Source organism: Olea europaea, unplaced genomic scaffold, assembly GCF_002742605.1.
Source record: "Olea europaea var. sylvestris unplaced genomic scaffold, O_europaea_v1 scaffold1119, whole genome shotgun sequence".
In the NCBI taxonomy this organism is placed as follows: Eukaryota; Viridiplantae; Streptophyta; class Magnoliopsida; order Lamiales; family Oleaceae; genus Olea; species Olea europaea.
In genome coordinates, this window is record NW_019228562.1 from 397,368 (window position 1) to 415,037 (window position 17,670).

At 28.3% G+C, this 17,670-nt stretch overlaps 2 protein-coding genes and 1 long non-coding RNA gene across 5 annotated transcripts; all 3 read left to right on the top strand.

Moving 5' to 3' along the window:
* Positions 1–100: 100 nt before the first annotated feature.
* LOC111373369 (ATP-dependent DNA helicase pif1-like) lies at positions 101–2,167 on the top strand. The gene has a single exon (XM_022995887.1). It carries the CDS (start codon positions 101–103, stop codon positions 2,165–2,167), a length of 2,067 nt encoding a protein of 688 aa, XP_022851655.1.
* Positions 2,168–2,959: 792 nt separating this feature from the next.
* On the top strand, positions 2,960–6,002 carry LOC111373359. Its single transcript, XR_002698937.1, has 3 exons — positions 2,960–3,062; positions 3,815–4,162; positions 5,854–6,002. It is a non-coding gene; the product is annotated as an uncharacterized LOC111373359 (long non-coding RNA).
* A 4,538-nt stretch (positions 6,003–10,540) lies between these two features.
* LOC111373360 lies at positions 10,541–15,909 on the top strand. 3 transcript variants are annotated; one of them, XR_002698938.1, is made up of 5 exons: positions 10,541–10,702; positions 12,721–13,416; positions 13,498–14,524; positions 14,612–15,534; positions 15,713–15,909. XR_002698938.1 is itself a non-coding variant. In XM_022995881.1 (5 exons), the coding sequence occupies exons 1-2, from the start codon at positions 12,676–12,678 to the stop codon at positions 13,690–13,692; spliced, it is 936 nt and encodes a 311-aa protein (XP_022851649.1). In that variant the 5' UTR covers positions 12,425–12,675; the 3' UTR covers positions 13,693–14,524; positions 14,612–15,261; positions 15,364–15,534; positions 15,713–15,909. The 3 variants fall into 3 exon arrangements, 2 of the variants coding, with proteins under 2 accessions (XP_022851649.1, XP_022851648.1); XM_022995881.1 differs by lacking the exon at positions 10,541–10,702 and having other exon boundaries at positions 12,425–13,416; positions 14,612–15,261; positions 15,364–15,534; XM_022995880.1 differs by lacking the exon at positions 10,541–10,702 and having other exon boundaries at positions 12,425–13,416.
* Positions 15,910–17,670: the final 1,761 nt, after the last annotated feature.

A 17,670-nucleotide genomic window follows, 5' to 3' on the forward strand; every position in this document is an offset into this window, starting at 1 on the left:
TTACGCTTTACAACTTCATATTAAAGATCATCAGCACGTAACTTATAATAGTAAAGATGATTTATCTGTTATTATTGGAAATGAGTATACAAGAAGAACAATGCTAACTGAATTTTTTCGGATGAATGAAGTAAATGAATTTGCTCGAATGCTATTGTATCGAGATTTTCCAACACATTTTGTGTGGAATGCAACTGGAAAAACTTGGACTCCCAGAAAACAACACATTGTTATAGGGCGAATCGTGACAGTTAATCCATCCGAAGGAGAACGATATTTCCTTCGTGTTCTTCTGAATCATATTAAAGGTCCAACATCATATGACAGTTTTAAAACTTTAAATGGAGTAATAGTCAATACATATCAAGAAGCAGCACTTTTACATGGTTTGTTAAAAGGAGACAACCATTGTGAAGAATGTCTATCTGAAGCCATTATTTACAAAATGCCCAGTTCTTTAAGACGTCTTTTTACTACACTTCTTATACTTTGCAACCCTAATCATCCAAAGTTATTGTGGGATAGATATAAAGTCTATATGATTGATGATTATGTACATCGAAACATATGTGTTAAAGATGCTGAAATACAAGCTTTGGAAGACATCAATTCTATATTAGAGTTGTCAGGAAAAAATGTAAATTATTATGGAATAGTTTCATTCTTTGTAAATATAGATGAGACTCAAAGATTGGCAAGAATGATTGCAGAGGAAACAATGAATTTTAATATTCAACGAGACTTTAATTGTGTAGAGAAATTCAATAAAGAACAACGATTTGCATATGATAAAGTTATGGAAAAAGTAAAAAATGACTCAAGTGGTACTTTCTTCATTGATGGTCCAGGGGGAATGGGGAAGACTTTTTTATACAAAGCACTTCTAACTGCTGTAAGAGGTCAACATTTCATTGCTTTGGCAACAACGTCCTTTGGAGTCGTTGCGTCTCTATTACCTGGAGGTCGCACAGCTCATTCAAGATTTAAAATTCCTTTAGAAACAATTGGTGAAGTGAATTGCTCTGTTAGCAAGCAATCAGCTTTAGGAATAATGTTGAAAATGTCTAGGTTAATAATTTGGGATGAAACGCCTATGGTAAATCGTTGCGCTATTGAAGCTGTAGACAGAATGCTTAGAGATATTACTGATTGTAACTTGCCTTTCGGTGGGAAAGTGATAGTTTTTGGAAGAGATTTTCGACAAATTCTTCCAGTGGTACCGAGAGGGAAAAAAGATGATGTAATGAAAGCTAACTTGGTCTTTTCAGACCTATGGCCTTCCTATTTATGTTTACCATTGGTTGAGAATATGAGGGCAAAATCAGATCCTATGTTCTACACTTACTTACTTAGAATTGGAAATGGAACAGAAGAAGAACATACTTGTAAGTGTATTATGCTTCCGAATAGTATAATTCTACCATTTGAAGATGAAATCACATCTTTAAAAATTTTGATACATCATGTTTTTCCAAATAAACAGGCATATGTTGACAATTTACATAATATGATAAATAGAGTTATTCTTACACCTACGAATGAATGTGTTGATTATATTAACAAGATTTTACTCGAACAAATTCTCGGTGATTTTTCCACATACTATAGTTTTGATGAAGCAATTGACAAATCGGAACAAAGCTTGCACGAAGATTTCTTGAATACTTTGACACCAAATGGTATTCCACCGCATGAATTGAAACTTAAGGTAAATTGTCCTGTAATGTTATTACGGAATATTAATCCTTCCGAAGGATTATACAATGGAACACGCCTTACTTGTCGAAAATTTGAGAAAAACGTAATTCTTGCTGAAATTACAACTAGTGAGTATTGTGGAAAATATGTTTTCTTACCAAGGATCCCTTTTATACCTCTTCAAAGTGATCGAAACTCAATTCAATTTAAGAGAACTCAATTTCCAATTAGACCGTGTTTTGCAATAACAATAAATAAAGCACAAGGTCAAACACTTGATTTTGTCGGTCTATATCTTCCAGAACCAGTTTTCTGCCATGGTCAGCTATATGTAGCATTATCAAGAGCAACAACGAGCACATCTCTAAAAGTTTTATTGAAACCATCAAGCATGGACAACTCACATAATACATGTACTAAAAATGTTGTGTACAAGGAAATTCTTTCATTTATACATTCATATACCTAAAATGTTTGAACATGTATATTTTTTATCTTCGAGAAATTTTTATAATATGTTCTCGTACAATAGTTTCCTCAATTTTAAATACATGAAAAATTATGTCGTTACTATTTTTTTCATTCTTTGCATTTGCTATAAAAAAATTTCACAGGTTTCATTATCGGGAATGAAAAGTTCTTTTTAATTCTTTGTTACATGTGTACAATGGAATCACTAATGACAGCTTCAATTACAACTTGCGTTTGCAAAAGGTATGATTCAAATTTTTTAGTGTTAGTTTAATAGTTTGCCAGATCGATAACTAATTTACTTTAGTAAAATTTCAAAATAAAAAGTAATTTCTCTATTTTTAGAATATATTTACCCTTAAGAGTTTCACATTGTCACATAAATATTCTTCCATCAGTTAAAATGTGCTCTTATGCCAATTATTACAATGTTCAACTTTGTCAAAAAAAATAAAATTAGTATAATTATGGATTTTATGGAAACTCAATTTCAGATTCCCTTATTATCAACTTCAAGTTGTTTCCCCTCATATATTTTACAGTCTTTCACATTTAAGATATATGTAATTAATACTATTTCTACTACCTCTTAAAAGAGGGAGTTTATATTACTGTTCATTTATATCACAGCCGTTTACACCCACTGTTCCACAACCGTTTTTTCTACAGTACACATTTTTTTTTTTGAATAAATGAAACAGAATCTCCTTTCTTAACCCTAAACAAAACTCTAGCTTGCTTTCTCAAAACTCTTGCCCTTGTTCTCAAACTTTCAGATTTTGCAACTCGACGGCTAAAGGAGAGATCCATTTGAAGTACACTTGAAATACACTGTCTATGTTCTTGGCAATGGAAGAAGGAGGCTTTTTTCTATTATTCAACTTTTGTTTACGGTAAGGGCCTAGCTCTTCTTCTTCTTCTTTTTTTCTTTTCGAGTTAGCGGAGGAAGGTGATAATGAAGAGTATAGGACGACGATGGTCACTGTAGTAAATGGCAGAAGAATCGAAGGCTGTCAAACTTATTTGATAAAGAAGCACATATTAATAACGAAAAAGAAGAGGAAGAACGTTGTAGCCAATAATTTTCTTTTTTAGTTTAGTTTTCGGAAACCTTTTGAGTTGTTGATGAGGATTTAATTCAATTATGTTGATTTGTTATGGTGTTCTAAATCTTGATTGATTCAACTGGATTTCTAATCCTTTTGATTTTCTTTTAATAATCTAATTGATGTCAATTAGTTTGTGAGATAGATTTGTTAAAAATTAGTTTCTCTATGAATATTATAAGTTCCCTAAATTTAAGTCTTAAATATAATTTGTCTGCCCTTAGTGCATCATACGTTCTGATTCTTGGACAGTTTTATGCTACTGTAATTCTATCAATAGGGAGACTAATGCTTGATTTTCCTTTTGAAGCTCATGGTTTATTGAAATCATTTTGCTGCTTCTGCTTCTTGCTGGTTCCACTTGTACACTAACGGAATTGCACTTTAATTGCTTACAAATGATGTGTAAAATACGATTTATGGCTTTGTCATCAGCTATTTATAATCTGATTTTTTGCTTTTATAATGAATTAGTCTAATACACTACTTTATGCAAGCTACTTAAAGCATTATCTTAATTTCTCTAGGTGTGGTTGCAGGATTAAATGCTCAACATGGTGTTAATTTAAGCACACCTACGTCTTTTAGCAATCCTGTTGCTGGAGGTAATAATAGTATGGACATGGGGGTAGTTGTTCGCTCTAGCAGACCTTTCGCAATGGTCGATAAAATTACAAAAGGATCTTCAGCAGTAGTAGATGGCTTACAGCTTGGAAATCAAATTGTAAAATTTTGGAATATGAAAATAGGTGAGAACTTGGTACAGAAGCTTACTACTGAAGCTCAGATAAATCAGAGCCATGCAATGCTTGTGGTAGTTATGGGGCAAGGTGTTTTCATAAATTTGACCATAAAACCCAACTCTTGGCAATGTCATGACCTACTTGGTATGTTACATTCTAATCATATTTTATATTTTTCCCTTTTGTTTAAACTATGTTTCAATTGGTCAATAAATCTCATTTATGCAAGCGAATCATGAAATGTTCAATTTCAACAAATCATCTTGAACTAAAAATATGCTAATGTTATATATTTGAATTCTGTTGATTTTATACAATAAGATCAATAATACATAAGTTTCTTTTAATTTCGATAGTCCAATAATATTCCTTGTTCTAATTAAGTTTTACATAGAGATGGTTTGATGCTCTTTTAGAATTTAATGAACATTTTATGCTTTCCCTTTACTTCGTGCAACGTTAGGAAATATTTGAGTGAATTTAACATTATTCTTCTTGATAGAATATACAAAACTGGTGTGTGTACATTAACGCTTTCCTATTTAATCATCTAACTTTGTTCGGTGAACAAAAAATTTTGTGAGCAACTATTTTTATTATATATACATTACATATTTCTTTATCAATGCATGAATTGATTTTATGGGAAACTTAATAAAAAAAATTTTACTAATTTTATTATTAATCTAAATTCTAACCAACAATGTTATTTTTTCAGAATAGGATTACAGTCATCATATATCTAAAGACGATTAATCTTACATGGTCGAAAATATATTCACTTTCAATGCTGATAAATATGCAAAGATGGAATTTGGATTGAATTATATGATGATATGTTTCCTTGCATTATGCTATATTGTTATGTTTCTTAGTATATGATATTTTCAATTTTTATTAATCGAATGATGAACATATGAAAAGATAAATTTTCAAGATGCTTATTCTTTACATTCCTACTCTTTTAAAAAATGGAATCTTACGTCTACTGTTCATCTAGGAAGCATTTTAAGTGTTTTTCATTGTATCTCCAAATCCATCTGGCAAAGTAATTCTTATACTAAGGGTCTAATAATTTTTTTTATACGATATATATTCTTCTCTAGCCAAAGACAATCTGCTACCGAAAACTTTAATTCATAATTCCATCTTAAAAAAAAAACATTAGCTAGCCCTAATTTCTCTTCTTCTTCTGAATTGTTGAAATTAATTCGAAATAATCTATAGGAATTGAAACATTTTTAAGTATAATTCGCGTACGGCATTTCTCTTTGAAATGTTATGTAATTTCAATTTATTATTTGTAGAATATTAGACACAGTATTAGTGAAATTTAGTGATCGCTGGTTCAGTATGTGTGAAGATCAATTTGGCTAATTTTCGCCTTGCTTGTCACTATTATATCTAATTCAGCATTGACATTTTTTTACCTTTCTAGGTTTCTTCAGGTTAGAAATGACTTATATTCTTTGACAAATAAGAAGTTGATTATTGCAATAGATATTTAACCATACATATAAATTCTCTAAATATCTTCTAACTCTTTTCTATAATCGTTTGGACTGCTCTACGTTTCATATAATCTTCATGTCATGCTTGATGTTGTCGCAAACAAGGGATAAGATCTGCTATCTTCATTCGTTCATGTCTTCAGTTAATATAACTTTAGATAAGAAATTCAGTCAATTATATCAAATATGTACTTTTGAATTTTTGCATCCTTTTGTCTATGTTATTTTAACTCTGGTCCTTCCTAAATGAATGCATTATGGCAATTAATGCATGAACGTTGGACGTCCTATATCTAATCTATTTATCGTCTTTTTTGTGGTAAGGTAAACCGACAATGAGAAGTTAGCTGATGATGAAGAGGAAACTAAGGGGAAGTACATCCATGGTGATGTATTCAAGTACCTGAAATACAAATTCTTGTTTATAATAAATGATGGTTCAACTTTAGTATCCTTTATTATATTTTCCAACGTCCTGGATTCGAAGTTTTCTATTTACTCTTTCACTTAATTAAAAACTAATGTTTTTCATACAATTCATACATTTTTCGACCATAAATTGAATTTTCTTCTTACTAATGTAATAAGTGAACACAATAGTTTTTCAAAATACATAAATCCAACAGAAAATAAAGAAAAAAAGACAAACAACAACGATAGTAACATTTAACCTGATAACACCTATGATAATATAAGTTAAGCTCCCCACAAGTTCGTGAATAGATAAAATCACTTAATAAATAAAGTGAATAAATAAAGTTACTTACTAAATGTATTATGCATGAAGCACTCGTATTTGAAACATATGGATTAACAATCCTTCTTCCAATTTGTAAATCTAACATAATGTATTAAATTTTAGCAAATTATAAAGTAATATTTTTCAAAATCAACAAGTGAACCAGTAAAAAACTAACATAGAAAACTACCAACTTTTTATCAAAGCCTTTTCAATTCTAAGTATATATCTACATGAAATAGATATTTTACAAATGACAAAGTGTATGGTTGGATATTAAAACAAATATTCTTCTACTCATGTTCTATCTATTAATATCTGCTTTCGACTAAATAATTTTATGTTACTTTTACTTTCCCCTTCAGCATCAAAATTCTACAACAATATCGTAAACATCATACTCTTCAACTACAACTGCAAAAGTTTAAAAACTCCGTTTTCGTTTTCGTTTTCTTATTGGTAAGTTTTACATGTTACTATCATTTTACTATAATATCTTTTATTAATCCAAAAGAAGAACGTTAGATTATTTCATAAAAAACTTTTAGAATTAAAAAAATTGATATCATTTTTTTACGATAAATTTAACGTAATATTAACAACTGTAACTATTTGTGTAACAATTTCTTCTTTACATAATCATAGGATATCAAGAATGGCCGCATTTTATAAACTTATCCCACAGATTTCCACTTTTGAGAAGAATTGGACTGCAAAAATCATAGTTGCAGGAAAACAAGCACCTAAAACTGCTCGAAATAACATTAGCCGCTACCAAAACCTTCTCTTAATGGATTTAGAGGTAAATATATATTTACGAATCTTCTTATTTCTATTCTAAATATTTGTTTTCGTAATATATTTATATAGAACTCATTTTTACATTTGAACAGGGTAACAAAGTTACTGCCATAATCTATGATACAAATATTACGGCACTTGCAGATGAACTAACACTAGGGAAAACATACATGTTATCAAATGCAACTGTAAAAGACAACAGAAATGAGTTCAGAGGCTCGCTTGAAGACAAAGTTTGGACCATAACAGCAAAGACAAAGATAGAAGAACTTAAGGAGGATAATTTAAACCTTCTCTTCTCGAGATATGAACTCACAGCATTCAACAAACTTGAACGATACATGGATAGTAATGAAGAGACAAGTATGATCACAAACACATTAACTTATAGCCAATATAAATTTAGTTAACATTTTTTAATCGTTCTATTTATATCTATTTTATCATATACAAAATATGATATCAACACAACTTTTTTTCAGGTGTTATACGCGTCGTTATAGAAGTTCGTCAAAAAAGAATTATCCAAACCCAGTTTGGCACACAAGCCTGTCTTCAAGATGTTGTGCTGATAGATAAGTCTTTCCAAACGATCATATTAACAATGTGGGACACTTTTGTTGAAAATGAGTGCGTTACTATAATAGATAACATTGGAAGCAAACCAATCATTTGGGTGACCAATTTAAAAGTTTCTTCGTATAACGGTAAACAGAATAAAAAAAATATTTTTTTTACATTTATATTTTAAGTAAAATGAACACTAACTTTATGATTGAAATTTTTTATTTTTTTAGGACTTACGCTCTCTACAAAAGTGAACAGCACTTTTTTCATTAATCCTGCAATTGTAGCTGTCACAGACTACAAAGAATGGTTATTGAATAGAACTAACAAATTTCTTCTATTTTTCTAACTTTATAAATATCGGTAGTAAATCTCACACTTCATTGTTTGCTTTATTTATGCAGGATTGAAACAAACAAAGAAAAGCTTGACAAATTAATCCAAGATGAGCCATCTATTGCAGTGACGCCACCCAAAATTTCACCTCCAGATGAAAATAAATTCACGCCAATTGCTGACTTATAGGGAGTCCATTTAGGAGTAATTTCAGAAACGTTTAATTAAATATATATATATATATATATATTATTAATGTTTTTTGACCAATACTAAAAAAATTTACGCTCTTTCTTATTACTATATATTTCTCATTTCGTATGCAGAAAAAATTTTATTGGGTCAAAGCGCAATGGAAAATTACTTCAATGAACCAAAAGTTTTGGTATATTGCATGTAACTATTGTAAGAAAACGTCAAGTGCAGACTTGGGACAAATTCATAAGTGTCGTTTCTGCAAATTTGAACATGCAAAAGCAATACCAAGGTAACATATACTCTAAACCTATATTTAACTATTTATTAAAAATAACACTTCATTTAACAAAACTTACTATGTAATTTAATTAACTTCTCTATATAGGGTAACTGCTTTCATACGTATTGAAGACAACTCTGGAGGCTTGGATGTAACCATAAAAGGAGAAATCGCAGAAACTTTATTGGAAGCAAATGCCGTCCAAATTATGAACCATTTTGAAAAGGTTAACTCCAAATACTACTAAATTTTTAATAATTATTTGCATTTACTTCATCATATTAAATGAGTATAATTTTAATATTTCAGGACGTTGATACACAACTAAAAGATCTCATAAGAACTAACAACGAAGAAGAACAACTTTTTTACCTAAAAGTAACACCAAGAAGCCAAAATCCACCTGAATACCGATATGAAATTATCTTCATATTCAACTCTTCAACAACAACTGACATTGATTCTTCAAGTACAATCATAGAATTGGATTCTTCTCTTGTAACAACTGATGATAGTTCAAACAAAACATCTACGAAAAGTAAAGAGAAGATGTGCATGACAGATAATCAAGATTCTACAAACGCCGACGAAGTGCTTGCACCAAATGCAAAGAGGGCTCTCTTTCAAACTCGAGACCAAAAAATCGAAACTCGTTCCAAGAAGAAAATGAAGATTGATAAACACGTTGAAGATGCTGATGTGCTTAGCTCTGGATAAAACCTCAACTCACGTTCGTTTTGTTTTGGGATAATAGACAATCTAACAGTAGACACTTCTGTGATTCTACAAACAACCTATAATCTATAAATCTCCAGTAGAATAATGAGTCTTAGATTCAGTTATATGATTTTGGTTTCTAAATAGAACAGGTTGCTTTAGATATTTTGGTATGTTTTTGTTGTTAAAAATGTAAATACTGTGAAATCACAGAATTGTACTCGACCCGTGGTTGACACTAATATATAAAACTTCTTTTGCTATCGATAAAGAATAGTTGTGTAAAATACATATATTTTACTTTATCTATTAGTTAAATATTATCTCCTCCTCAATTTCGCTTAATCGAATACGTAATCAAAACACAAGTTCAATATACTTGCATTTTCCATTTTCTAATTTTTTAAATTAATTTCTTTTTTTCTTTGTTCCAATAAAGTTTACCTAGCTTTTAAATAATCTTTTAAACAAACCGTTTCGTTTATATAGTTAATTGGTAATTAATTATATCGTTTATATAACTGTACTCTTTGTACAAACTCTCTCTTTTATTTAAACAAACTAAATAATTTAACAAAATAAAAAAAATATAAATTTATTCATTTTCTTTTAATTGCATGCTCGTAAAAAACTAAATTCGCCTCTGTTTTCTTTTAAAATATAAATATTTAATTCATCAAGAAAACACTATGTTACGATAAAGTATTTTCTTTTTTTATAAACTTAATAATTATAACATATGATAAAGGAAGAATTAATTTCATTGATCTAAATGATTTCACATAGAAAGAATTATATAACATGATAATTCCCAACAAGATACGTACTACCTTCAACAGTTTAACCACTTATATCCTATCATTTTACTATGAATAAAAAACAGCCTTTTTAAATACATATTTCAATTTATCTATTATTTAAACATAGTTTCCTCTTCAATTTTACATATCTTAAAACATAAGTTCAATATACTCACATTTTTCATTTTGTAATTATTCAACAAAGTCTACTTACCTCGCTTTTAAATAAACTTTTAAACAAATTTTTTAATTTATACCGTCAATTATTTCATTCAATAGATATTTTCATAAACTTACATCAACAATTACATATAATTTTACTTTTCATGCAAACTCTCTCTTCTACATATATAAATAAACGAAAAAAAATACGATTTTACAAAATCCAGAACAAACAGAAAATAATTCATAAGTAAAAAACACTAACAAAAAAAAAAATATTCTCTCTAATTAAAATAAAAAATGAGAAAAAAATAAATAGTAAATGAAACATTTGTACATTTCAACTACCCACATTGTAGTTAACAACATCTATCTACCCACATTCAAACTACTATCCAAACCTAGCTATCCACATTTACTAACCAACATTCAAAATACTACCTACCCACATTTAACTACCCATATTCAACTATTTAACCATTCTTTCACTACCATTTCACACGTCTCAAAAACATTTTCTTTCAATTTTCAAAGTTCTCAAAAGGAAACTAAGTTCAACCATCAGGAAGAAAGGTAATATTCTTTCCAATGAAAATAAATTTCGAATATATTTATCGTATAGAGAATATGTGGTTTATCAATTCTATTATATTAGGAAAATCATGCAAAATTATGTGTCACTTTTCTTTACTGCAAGTATTTAATCTGTATTATATACATGAATATTATAACATACCATGTCTGTCACTGCATAGTCAAACGAATGAACGCATGCAATCCATCACTTCCACCATGTCTTGGGATAAGAAAAAATGTAGAGGAATTCAAAGAATATTTTGGATACAAATTCATCAGCCAACAAATTCTTCAATAATATGAATATCAAAGCTAAAATGAAACCTAAAACTTATTCATGCAAATCTCAATCATTTTCATTTGGCCAAAAAATATTGAATCTATCACTAGCTGTTGAACAGCTCCTCTTACTGAACCTCAAGTTTGTTAATATCTCGAAAAACATTTACTGAATCTCAAGTTTGTTAATATCTCGAAGAACATGAAAAATTTGAATTTAGAAAGCACGACTCCTTCGGCAGAATCACTCCAAGCTGCTCGGAGTGACCACGCTCCGGACTGCGCAGAGATCGCTTCGGGCTACGCGGGGTGATCTTGGCGCCTCTATGCTCCGCGTTGCGCGGAGTGTCTCCAAAATGTTACAATAAAAAAAAATACATTATACCCAAAAATTTATTATTTATAAAATTAAAAACATTTTACAATAAATACAAATTATTATATAACCAGTCATCTTAAAATTTTTCGTAACCCTTTTAATTTCATTAAATAATTACATTCTTTTCCAAAATTCGACTCAAAAATACATTTTTTATATTTAGAATTTTAATATCAAATTTCCATATTCAAGAATAAAATTTTACTTTCATTAAATAATAATATTCATTTCCTAAATTCGACTCAAAAATACACTTTTTATATTTAGAATTTTAATATCAAATTTCCACATTCAAGAATAAAATAAAATGCGAGGGGTAAATATATTTTAACATTCCTTGTTAAATATTTATTTTTAATCTTTTAATTATAACATTTAATTTCTCGAATTTAGTACTTCAAAAAAATACAAATTTAACACATTTAATATAATTTCTTTTCTACGATCAACTACCACGTCTAATGTAAAAAATTTCAATTATCTATTAACATCAAAAAATGTTTCTTTTACTTAATTAATTTTTTAATTACTATAATTCTCAATTACATTATACCATAATTTTTTTTATTAAAAACCCTTTCACAAAAAAATACAAATTTAGTTTCTCGAATTTAGTACTTCAAAAAAATACAAATTTAACACATTTAATATAATTTCTTTTCTACGATCAACTACCACGTCTAATGTAAAAAATTTCAATTATCTATTAACATCAAAAAATGTTTCTTTTACTTAATTAATTTTTTAATTACTATAATTCTCAATTACATTATACCATTATTTTTTTAATTAAAAACCCTTTCACAAACATACATATCTTCATTTTTATTTATTTAAATTATACATATAAATTCACTTTATCTAAAGGTGAACATAATGAACTTAATCAAAATTTTCGTTTTTCTATGTTTTATACACATATAGTTATTAACTATCATTTGATTTATTTTAACTTTCGTATAATTTTTTCTTTAAATATATTGCATAAATATTAAAGTTAACAAATTTTATTTATTCAAACTACATATCAATCATAGTTCAAATTATGTTGTTTCGATTTATATATTGTACTATTATATTTCTAATATGAAACTATAAAAATATCATAAAGTTTCATACAATTGTAACCAATTATCCTTTCCATCACAATATATATATACAGTTTCACATCAAACACAAAACACAATGGTTCAAATAGTATAGATATAATACTAAATTTTTTTTTTCATGAAGTTGCAGTTTCTAAAATGTTATTCATCATCATGAACAAGATTATCCAGTTTTTAAAAAATTATGTTAAATTAGTATATGAATGAATTTGTTGACTACTAAACATTTTTTTTATTACTTTTTGCAGATGTCACTAGAATACATATTATCTCCAAATCAATGGTTCTCTGCTACAATTACTCAATTTGCAAATCATCAATATTTTAAAGATTTTGTAGAACTTATAAATGCAGATGATCAAGCCTCTTTATTGTGCAGTCTATTCCATGGATTCATTTGTGGAAATATGAATAAGAAGCAAAACGACAAATTTAGCAGCAAGTTAACACATGAGTTCATAATAAGACTTATAAACTGTGGTAAAAATAACGAAGTTTGGGTACAACTAGACGATCGTGTAGCTTGTTTTGGCCTACAAGAATTTTGTTTCATAACTGGATTGCCATGTCATGAACCTACTGTTGATCTAAATTTTAGTAATACTCGACTTAGAGATGAATACTTCGATGGTTCAAAACGAATAACTATGATAAGACTTTCTGAAGTATTTCATATATGTGAAGATCGAGAAGATAAATTTAAGTTGGGATTAGTTATGTTTGTTGAATGTGTTTTAAAACCAACTAGAAGACACATCGATTACAGAACTCTTGGAATGGTTGAACAGCTTGATGAATTTCTTACGTATCCATGGGGACGTAAGGCATATTTTGTTCTATTACATTCATTACAAGAATCACAGCTTGAAAGAATACGAAGAATGCAACAAAATAACCAAGCAGAATGTAAATATTCATTGCATGGTTATCCACTTGTATTCCAGGTATTTTTCTTACATTTATTCCCTATTCGATATAATTTAATCATGTAAAAACGTTATTATTCCTTTTTACTTATATTTCAGTATTGGATATACGAAGCTTTTCCTAAAATTGGACTACAATTTGGTCACCGTATCCGTACAAGTTTAAAATGTCCACAAATGCATAAATGGCAGCCTCAAATGGTATTAGCGGAAAATGTTATTAAAGAATTTTTAGCTATTGAAGAGGTATGTTCATTTCAGTATACAATTAAATATATGTTTTATTCTTTATAAATAAATTTTAGAGAATACGTCTGATATTTTATTACAATATTACAATTATAGATTACAGTAATTGCAACGTTAAATCCTACTGAAGCAGAATTGGAAATATTCTGGTATACAACTCTTTCACTGCCAATTGACAACCAACATTGTACACTAGACAACATTGTCAATGGTGAATTGGAAAATACAACAGAACAAATTCGAGCATATAACATACATCCACAAGAAACAACTGTACACAGTTCAAATAGAATTAAATCTACTTCTTCTGGTACTTCAGACTATGTAACTAAACAAGATATGGAACAGATGTTCAATGTACACAGACAAGATGTCTTTGGTTTCTACGACAGCTTGAAAACGCAGATGATTCAAGAAGCTCAGTATCTTACGATTCTTGAAAATCAACAAACTCTCTGTCAGACACTTCTTGACAATCAAAAACAATTTTTTGAAGTGCAGCAAAAAAATCAATAGGAATATTTTCAGGGCATACAATCTGACATGCATTCTTATGTGGATACCAGTTTCGGTTTAATGAAGTTTTACATTGATGAACAAAATCGAAATATGCAGAATCAGTTAACCAACTGGAAATCACATATGGAATCAATTGTAGCCTCTGTACAACATGATTTGCCCTCTCCAACAAATCAAGCTGAATTTGAAATGCCTTCAACATCTGAACATGCAGAAGACGTCGAAAGATCAACAAGAGAAAAAAAGGTAAGCAAAAAGAGACACAATCTCCATCACCAACGGCAACGAATACTTTAGAAGATTATAACATCGACAAATACAAAAACATTAGAGAATGGATATCAGAAAATCCATCAGAGTAAGATATTAAATTTAACTTCGTTAACTTAAATATTCTATTTCGTATTTTACTTATTTAATAACAACTTCATTTTTTCTTATATAGTGCATATTGGAAAGATGAAATCGGCAATCAATACGCAAGACATTCGCTGATAAATATAATAAATCAAATTAAAGATATAAATATTGTGGTAAGTCAATTTTAGCAATCTTAATTAATTTTACTTCGTTATTAATATAGCTAATTTAATTTTTTTTACTAGCATATTAATATAGAATTAAAGCGTTGCGAAGACTCATTCATGATACATCTTCCCCGGTTTCCAAAGAATATGCAATCATGGACTTTCGATTCGAGAATGAATGTGTTCATTGGTACACAACGATCAAACAAGGAGCAATCGTTTCTGTGAATAATTTCCAGGCATTAGAGCAATACACAAAAGGAGAATCACCTACATTTGCTCGACCCTGGATAACATACAACTATTTATTGATTACAGTCGCATATCCAGGCAACAGTTGGTTTATTTTTCTTGTTAATTTTGAAAAGTGAAAATTTCAAGTATATGATTGCAGCCACAACATTCATACGCCAAATACAATCAAGTTACGTGCAGCCCCAGTTTTGGATGTAGAACAATCATTATTAATAGCTACTGACATTTTCTTCGGGAAGCCAAATTTACAAAACCATAGAAATAAACGTATGAAATTGGAAATCATACCGTATCTACCTTGTCAAAATAATGGGTAAGTATCTCAACAATTTACTTTAATATTTATTTTTCTATTCAATTTTATTTTACATTTATAGCATTACTATAAAATAACTTCAAACTATTTTTTCTGTAGGCCAAACTCTGGAGTTCTTCTTCTCAAATACATTGAATGCTTCATTTTCGGAAATCCATTAGAAGCAGTTTCAACTGAGAAAATACGTTTATACAGACGAAAAATTATCACAAATATCTGTCAAAATGAATATTTTTTCCGTCCATATTTATCATAACCATAACAAAGAAGGTAACTTTTTTTTTTTTTATAATGTCCCCATCATGTAAAGCAAAAGTTATAATAAGGTAAAAGTATTACCAAAATAAATGTCTATATTCATTAATTAATTCAATCTCAAATTTTTCTACATATACTTTAGTCTTGTTTCTTTCTACTTCTGCTAATAGCTTTTCTCTTGCTTTAATAGGTATGCCCTATCATGATTGATGTTGAAACCAAGAAGAAAAAGCTTTTCATCACCCATCATGTAAGTATCATGTATTCAAATATCAAGTATATCAAAGAATTGCCGTTTTAACAATTTCTTATCAATGTTTCATTTTCTTCCTTTTGTAATAACGCTATTAACTTTTGAAAGTGATCATTATAATCTTATTTTTATTTCAATTTTCTTTCTCTACAAGCTTAATTCAACTTTTGAAAGTGATCTTTATAATCCCATTTGTATTTCAATTTTCTTTCTATACAAGTTTAATTCAATGTGTTTTAAATACAATCATTATGCAAATAATTTATATATTCGTTAAATGTATTATCATTATTCAATAAAACGACTGAAAAAATTGATCATATGAATTTTTATAGAATTTTTATCAACCCTCATAGTAATTTCTTTAGCAGTCTATATGTTTATAAGATTAAGTTAAATAATCTATAATAGTATAATTTATTTATTAACTACTGCAAATGAAATCGTAGAGAAATACTTCTTACCAACTCATTTAGGACAAATAAAAGCAAATCCATATTTATACTTCTCATTTTATACCTTAAATATAACTTTCTAATATATTTATGAACAGATATGCTGCTGCACTTATTTTTGCTACTCATTGGGAAATGTCATAAACTTTGAGAATAATTACAGCACAAACGTTTCACATAATTTGCAGAAAATAATAATAACCAAGTTTTCATATACACTTAAAAAACCTATTTCACGCACAAAACAAAATTATTACTGCGAATTTGCCTATTGAAAAGTAAAACTACTATTTTCCATCTAAACAGCTCAAAAAAAATTTACGTATGAAATTTGAAATCATACCGTATCTACCTTGTCAAAATAATGGGTAAGTATCTCAACAATTTACTTTAATATTTATTTTTCTATTCAATTTTATTTTACATTTATAGCATTACTATAAAATAACTTCAAACTATTTTTTCTGTAGGCCAAACTCTGGAGTTCTTCTTCTCAAATACATTGAATGCTTCATTTTCGGAAATCCATTAGAAGCAGTTTCAACTGAGAAAATACGTTTATACAGACGAAAAATTATCACAAATATCTGTCAAAATGAATATTTTTTCCGTCCATATTTATCATAACCATAACAAAGAAGGTAACTTTTTTTTTTTTTATAATGTCCCCATCATGTAAAGCAAAAGTTATAATAAGGTAAAAGTATTACCAAAATAAATGTCTATATTCATTAATTAATTCAATCTTAATTTTTTCTACATATACTTTAATCTTGTTTCTTTCTACTTCTGCTAATAGCTTTTCTCTTGCTTTAATAGGTATGCCCTATCATGATTGATGTTGAAACCAAGAAGAAAAAGCTTTTCATCACCCATCATGTAAGTATCATATATTCAAATATCAAGTATATCAAAGAATTGCCGTTTTAACAATTTTTTATCAATGTTTCATTTTCTTCCTTTTGTAATAACGCTATTAACTTTTGAAAGTGATCATTATAATCTCATTTGTATTTCAATTTTCTTTCTCTACAAGCTTAATTCAACTTTTGAAAGTGATCATTATAATCCCATTTGTATTTCAATTTTCTTTCTATACAAGTTTAATTCAACGTGTTTTAAATACAATCATTATGCAAATAATTTATATATTCGTTAAATGTATTATCATTATTCAATAAAACGATTGAAAAAATTGATCATATGAATTTTTATAGAATTTTTATCAACCCTCATAGTAATTTCTTTAGCAGTCTATATGTTTATAAGATTAAGTTAAATAATCTATAATAGTATAATTTATTTATTAACTACTGCAAATGAAATCGTAGAGAAATACTTCTTACCAACTCATTTAGGACAAATAAAAGCAAATCCATATTTATACTTCTCATTTTATACCTTAAATATAACTTTCTAATATATTTATGAACAGATATG